This window comes from Antrostomus carolinensis, unplaced genomic scaffold, assembly GCF_000700745.2.
Source record: "Antrostomus carolinensis isolate BGI_N321 unplaced genomic scaffold, ASM70074v2 scaffold39731, whole genome shotgun sequence".
NCBI classification, from domain to species: Eukaryota; Metazoa; Chordata; class Aves; order Caprimulgiformes; family Caprimulgidae; genus Antrostomus; species Antrostomus carolinensis.
Genome location: NW_010295715.1, coordinates 1 through 6,345, shown reverse-complemented (window position 1 = coordinate 6,345; position 6,345 = coordinate 1). Strand labels below are relative to the sequence as shown.

The window sequence follows — 6,345 nt, the reverse complement described above, 5'->3', positions numbered from 1 at the left end:
CAAATATCCAACATAAATTCCTTTCTAAAATTCAGGAGCTGGATCCTCGCAGAAATGTTGATTAATGCCACTGCTATTGCTGTGATTCTGTTGTTGGAATCTGCTTGGTAAGAATATTAGAGGGTGACTAAGGGCTGTGAGTAGCAAGTATTCACTGGTTTCTGTCGGAGATTGCCTTGACCAAGTCTAATGAGTTAAGAGGTAGTGAGTTAATTATGGATAGAGGACGATGCTGTGCTGGAAATGTCTTCGAATGTGTGTGCTCTCCAGTTTTTCCTAGTGCCCACTTGTTCAGTGTTCTCTCCAGGCTGAGGCATGAGATTGAAAGGGAATTGGAGAATGTTGCTTATAAATTATGGAGTTGCTGCCTCATGGTCACCATCCTGTCATCAATAACCTCAGACTATCCTTCACAACTCAGCCTTTTCTCCTGTCTGTTGTCAGCTTGTAAGGTTTCTACGTCCTCTGGTTAAGATTCTTCCCCATCACTGCATCCATTCTTAGTCCAGGTCTTTTGTGTGGACTCTCAACAGTCCTACACAGATTTCTTGCTTCCTACTTCATATTTGAGCATATTGATTCATATTCAGGAAGTTTTGGGTGATTCACTAGTGCAATTACAGAGTAGCATTTCAAGATATCCTAGTACTGCTTTGGAGAGACAGCCTTGGAGAACCTGGGTGCAGAGCTCTAGAGAAAGTGAAGAAGCAATGTGGCAGGTAAAAAAAATGTGTTCAGGAGATCTATGGATTGTGGTGTGGTAAAGGAGGGGTAAGCAGAAGGCACAAATTAAATTCTGGAATTATGCATAATGTGCATAATTCTGCTCAATGTGACCGGTTGGGTTTTGCATTATCCAGAAGAAAGAGCAGCAGGCAGCTTGCTTCCAGCTCTGCTTCGTTCTGAGGTTCAGTCTCCCATTTCAGAGGTGCTCCTAGACTGCTCGGCACCCTGCCACCTCCCACAGGCAACAGACCCTCTAGAAGATCCAGGGTCCTGGGCAAGCCCTGGTCTCTGCTCAGACCCAAGATGTGCACCTCCCTGCAGGAGATGTCACTAGCTGGGACAACAGGCATCCCACCACGAGAATAAAAACTTTCCAGCCGTTAGAAGTGGGGCAGTTGAGGTAGCCGTGCCCAGTATAGCTATAATCCGGCAGCAAGTGAATCTTGGTAGCACACACTTTGTGTTCAAGCACCCAAACGTGCCTGGGTGCTGGCTGTTCTGAGCTCCCAGATATTCACTGCTGTTGGTACCTGAGCTTGGTAAATTTAAACTGGGAATCAGCAGTGTTTCTGCAATTCCCTTTCTGACTGTACTGTAGGTATCCATTTTATCACAGAATCACAGAATGGTGGGGGTTGGAAGGGACCTCAGGAGATCATCCAGTCCAACCCCCCTGCCAAATCATGTCCAGGTGGGTTTGGAACATCTCTGGGCAGCCTGTCCCAGGGCTCCGACACCCTCACAGTAAAGAAGTTTTTCCTTAAGTTTGTCTGGAACTTCTGGTGTTCCAGTTTGTGCCCATTGCCCCTTGTCCTGTCACTGGGCACCACCAAAAAGAGCCCGGCCCCATCCATTTGGCCCCCACATTTCAGCTATTTCTAGACATTGATCAGATCCCCTCTCAGGCTGCTCTTCTCCAGGCTGAACAGTCCCAGCTCTCTCAGCCTCTCCTCGTCAGGCAGATGCTTCAGCCCCTCATCATCTCTGTGGCCTCTGCTGGACTCTCTCCAGAAGATCCCTGTTCCTCTTGAACTGCCCAGAACTGGACACAATACTCCAGATGTGGCCTCAGCAGGGCAGAGCAGAGGGGGAGGAGAACCTCCCTTGATCTGCTGGCCACGCTCTTTTTAATGCCCCCCAGGACACTGTTGGCCTTCCTGGTCACAAGGACACACTTTATCCTCACACTGTAGAAACATTATGTAGATGGGCCAAAATAATAAAAAAACCTTTGCAACTAAGTTTCTTTATTAAGTTGCTAAAATGTAAATTGCTATTTATCCAAAAGACCCATTTTCCCTTCCTGTAGCCACTGATCTCCAGGATATATCCTGAACCTCTAGAAAAGAAATTTCTGAAAATAATACACGGGTTTTGTTTCCATTCCCTTACTGACTAAACCTTCTAGAAATATCAACATGACTTCTGACCTTACTGCAGTTTAAGTTCTTTCCCCAAGTGACTGTCAAGCAAAGATAGTCATAAAATAATAGAGGAAAAAATAATGCCATGGAGAAAAGTTTCTTGGGATTGAGAGGATAAGATTGTTTTTCCTCTATCAATGCTCTAATTTCATTGTAATTTTAAAATTCTGTTTTACAGATTGAATCTCCAGTCACACTGCAGATGCATTTCTTTGAGTAGCCTCGACCCCCTTATGGACTCAATGAATGTATCACGACATGGCATTGCTCACTGGGAATGCAGATCCTGAGTTCAGCTCCTACTCCTTCAATAACTTGGAAAACCTGTGTGAAGTGCAAACCAAGAAAGGATTATACTACAAAAAGGCCAAACTCTTACACCCTGGGGAAGACTTGTGCTACTTAGCCCGCCTGGATGACCGGACTAGGTTTGTGATCATCAACGTAGGTGGTATTAAATACAAAGTTCCATGGACCACCTTGGAGAACTGCCCCTTGACCAGGCTTGGGAAGCTCAAATCTTGCAACAATTATGATGAGATCATGAACATCTGCGATGATTATGATGTTAGCTGCAATGAATTTTTTTTTGACCGTAATCCTAGTGCCTTCAGGACAATCATGACTTTCCTGACAGCTGGGAAGCTGAGGCTTCTCAGGGAGATGTGTGCTCTTTCTTTTCAGGAGGAGCTTGTGTACTGGGGGATAGAAGAAGACCACCTGGAGTGGTGCTGTAAAAAGAGACTGCGACAGAAAGAGGAGGAGGCAGCTGAGGCCAGACTGTATGAAGGGGAGATGGTGTTTAGTGAAACTACGCAATGTGCCTTCCAGGACAGTAGCCGATTGAGTTTGTGCATGCGAAAGCTCAGGGATATGGTGGAGAACCCCCACTCAGGGATCCCAGGAAAGATCTTTGCGTGTATTTCAATCTCTTTTGTTGCCATCACTGCAGTCAGCCTCTGCATCAGCACCATGCCAGATGTTAGAGAAGAAGAAGATCGGGTGAGTGCTGCTTTTCTCAGCATCAAGCGTGTTTTGCAGTGTTGTCTCCTCAGGGAAGGTGACGGGCAAAGTCAGCCCAGCAATCATGCAGGTATTGCGTTTGGTGTTTATGAGGTGAAGGGCTGGCCAGGGTAGAGCATGGAAAACGTTGTGTCACTTAATACTGCAGGAAGATGGGGCCAAACTCTGCCCTGCCACCACAGCTTTGCTGGTTCACCCCAGCAGACAGCTATACCCAACAGATTTGTTTTCTGACATCTCAAACCAGATGACAGACTAGCTGATGTGGGTATAAAAATCAGCCTTGCTTGAGGCTTCATGTTTTGAAGTTAGGTTAAGAGCTAACAGATCAGTTTTCCTTAGAGGTACTTTAACATACTACTTTGAATGGACACTCAGAAGCCCACTGTAAAAACCACATCGAAAATGTTTTGATGCTGTGGATGAGGAAAGGGGCAGGGAAGCTGAGGCAGCAAATTGACAGCAGGAACAAAGCACTTGTCCCAATTTTCAGACATTCTTAGTATTCTCAAGTGGAAGCTGTTGATGCTTCATGCCCTTGAAAATCAAGTCCTTTGGAGATTTTGTTTATTTTTTAGTTCAACAAATTTCCTAAGGGTTTAGTCCCATATTTGTGCAGGCGGTTCAGTTTCCCAGGATTAGCTGTATGTAGTCCAGTGAGAGCTCATCTGAAGATCGATAGAGGAGGACATTTACATTTACATTAAATATATGCTGAAATGCAATCTAAGGGGCTTGGGACTTTCCCAAGAGTTCATGGCCTCTTTAGTTTTACTGAAATCCAAGCTTGACACTGAATATTTGGGCTTATCTTCCAGCTCTGTGGTCATTTAATGTGATTGTGAACTTCAGCTACTAAGACAGTAGTTGACCTTGCGAAGTTCTGCCTCTCTGCTGAGGGCTGAGCTCTCCTGGAAGCAGAACCCTTCTTGTGGGCCATCACCCAGGTGCTGAACGGCTCATTGCTCACTGCCATGAGCAGAAAAGAGAGTGGTCATTACCTGTCAGGAGGCATTTGCTGGTTTGTAGTGTTGAAAGTAAAAAGGGTGCTGATGGAAAATGGGTCCGGCGACTCCAGAGAGACCCCTGCCTTTGAGTGAGTGCCTCGTGTGCCCGCGAGGTGTGCTCAGGTTTAGATATCAAATGGAGTTGTTCAGGTTGGAATCAGACTTATTCAGTGGCAGCCAGGAAAAAAGACAAAATATTTGGCACATTGTTTGAGACTTGATTTCCTGTAAGATCTATGTTTTAAAGGCTTTTTATGATCTAAAATTTGAGGGTAGTAGTACTGGGTACTAGTTAAAATCATAGAATCATAAAATGTTGTTGGAAGGGACCCACAAGGATCATCGAGTCCAACTCCTGTACCTGCACAGGACAGTCCCAACATTCAGACCATGTGTCTGAGGGCCTTGGCCAAATGCTTTGGAATCTTGTCAGGCTTGGTGCCATGAGCACCTCCCTGGGGAGCCTGTTCCAGTGCTCCACCACCCTCTGCCTCAAGAACCTTTTCCTCATGGCCAACCTCAACCTCCCCTGCCACATCTTCCTGCCATTTCCTCTGCTCCTGGCGTTGGTCGCCAGGGAAAAAACTATATTGTCCTAATAATTTTTTAAAAAGATCATTTCCAAACCACATGCCTTATACTGTAATTAACCAACAGTGCTCCAGTATGCTGGAATTTTAAGCTCAAGGGATGTTTTACTGTTGAACACTGAGATGTATTTAGTGTTTAGGTGTGCCTCGGTTTAAGTGGGAGCTGAACAATTGCTTTCAAAATTACCAGAGTTTAGGCACCCTGTATTTTTACTAATGATCTGGACATAAATAGGGATTCATAATAGTAGGCTTAATAATATTTGTTGAGTGGAACAGAGTAATAACGAGGTTAAAGCAAGCATATGAGAAGCCTGGATTTCTGGGTAAGCTGGGGCCATTAAAAGGAGCACATTTTCATAGTCCAATGCAACATTGTACCATGAAGATGAATGCAGACTTGCTCTTGCAAAAGTAGAGAGTCTGATGCCCAAAATGAGACTCTAAATAGGATTTAGGGTACAAGGAACTGAATGCCAGTTCCTATGGCAGGATAAAGTCCACAGGGTTAAGGTGATCCTTGAATAGCTAAGCTGGGGAGTAGTGATTAGAAGCTGGAAGATGATTTTGTGCCTCTATGCAGCATTGGTGAGACTGACACTAGGATACTGCAGTCAGTTCTCACTTTGTATTTTTAAATGGTGTTTGAAAAATTGGAGAAGGTGAAAAAACATATAAACCTTAGACACTTGGAGAAAATACTGTACAGTAAGGAGCTTGAACATTTCAGTTGGTTTAGATTATCGAAAGGAAGGTGAGTAGATTAGGCAACTAGATGTTTTTTATGGGGGGAGGAGAACTGTATCATCTCAAAGACCTTTAAATTAAGCAGGGAGAGGAGGCTTGGTTAAAAAAGAGTGCATGGTTAAAAGTTGAATCCTGATAAATTCATATGAGAAACTAGGTGCCAATATTTAATATTGCAGTGATTAATTACTAGTGCAGACTAAGAAGAAAATGAATAGATTTTGTATTTTTTTCTGTTTTCAGTTCAAAGCTCAGTGCCCTTTTGGAAGGTAGCCTTCAGCTAAACACTCCAATCAAAAGTAAATTACTGATTTGAGTTCAAGTTGCAAAGGTGAAATGCTTGCAATACAGAGGAGATAAGAATAAAGGATCTGATGTTTTTCTGTGCCCTTAAATCCTAAAAGCCCATGGCTCCTGCAGATAGGTTTTCTTCTGCCCTTTCCACAGGGAAAAGGGAGACAAAGATGGTTCTCTAGCTCAGGGGCCAGGTGATGGATCACATCTTACATAGCTTCATTCATCCCCAATGTTCCTCTCATGCTGCTGAAACAATTCAGGTCAACACTCTTTGAGTTGTAAGCAGTCATGCCAGGAGTCATAGACACTGACTGATTTTGGTCCTGCACAAAGGGAGGTGAGTACCCATGTAGATCTTTTCAGTAAGGCTGGGGAAGGAGTTAGACATCTGCCCATGTGGAATTGCTTGTATGAGCAGAGACCTAGGCTGCCAACTCCTTGTGTGTCATCTGTAGGTGGCTTAGAAAGCTGCTGCAGCTCATCGAATAACCGGTGCAGAGAGAATCACAGACTGGCTGGGGTTGAAGGGAC

At 44.4% G+C, this 6,345-nt stretch overlaps 1 protein-coding gene across 1 annotated transcript; it reads left to right on the top strand.

The window, feature by feature from the left end:
- Positions 1 to 2,337: 2,337 nt before the first annotated feature.
- LOC104532776 (potassium voltage-gated channel subfamily G member 2-like) lies at positions 2,338 to 3,287 on the top strand. The gene has a single exon (XM_029087491.1). The coding sequence runs from the start codon at positions 2,397 to 2,399 to the stop codon at positions 3,285 to 3,287; it is 891 nt and encodes a 296-aa protein (XP_028943324.1). The 5' UTR covers positions 2,338 to 2,396.
- Positions 3,288 to 6,345: the final 3,058 nt, after the last annotated feature.

What these genes read in the sequence shown, in the direction of transcription:
- LOC104532776 (XM_029087491.1), top strand. Translation starts at nt 2,397, where the DNA reads ATGTATCACGACATGGCATTGCTCACTGGGAATGCAGATCCTGAGTTC.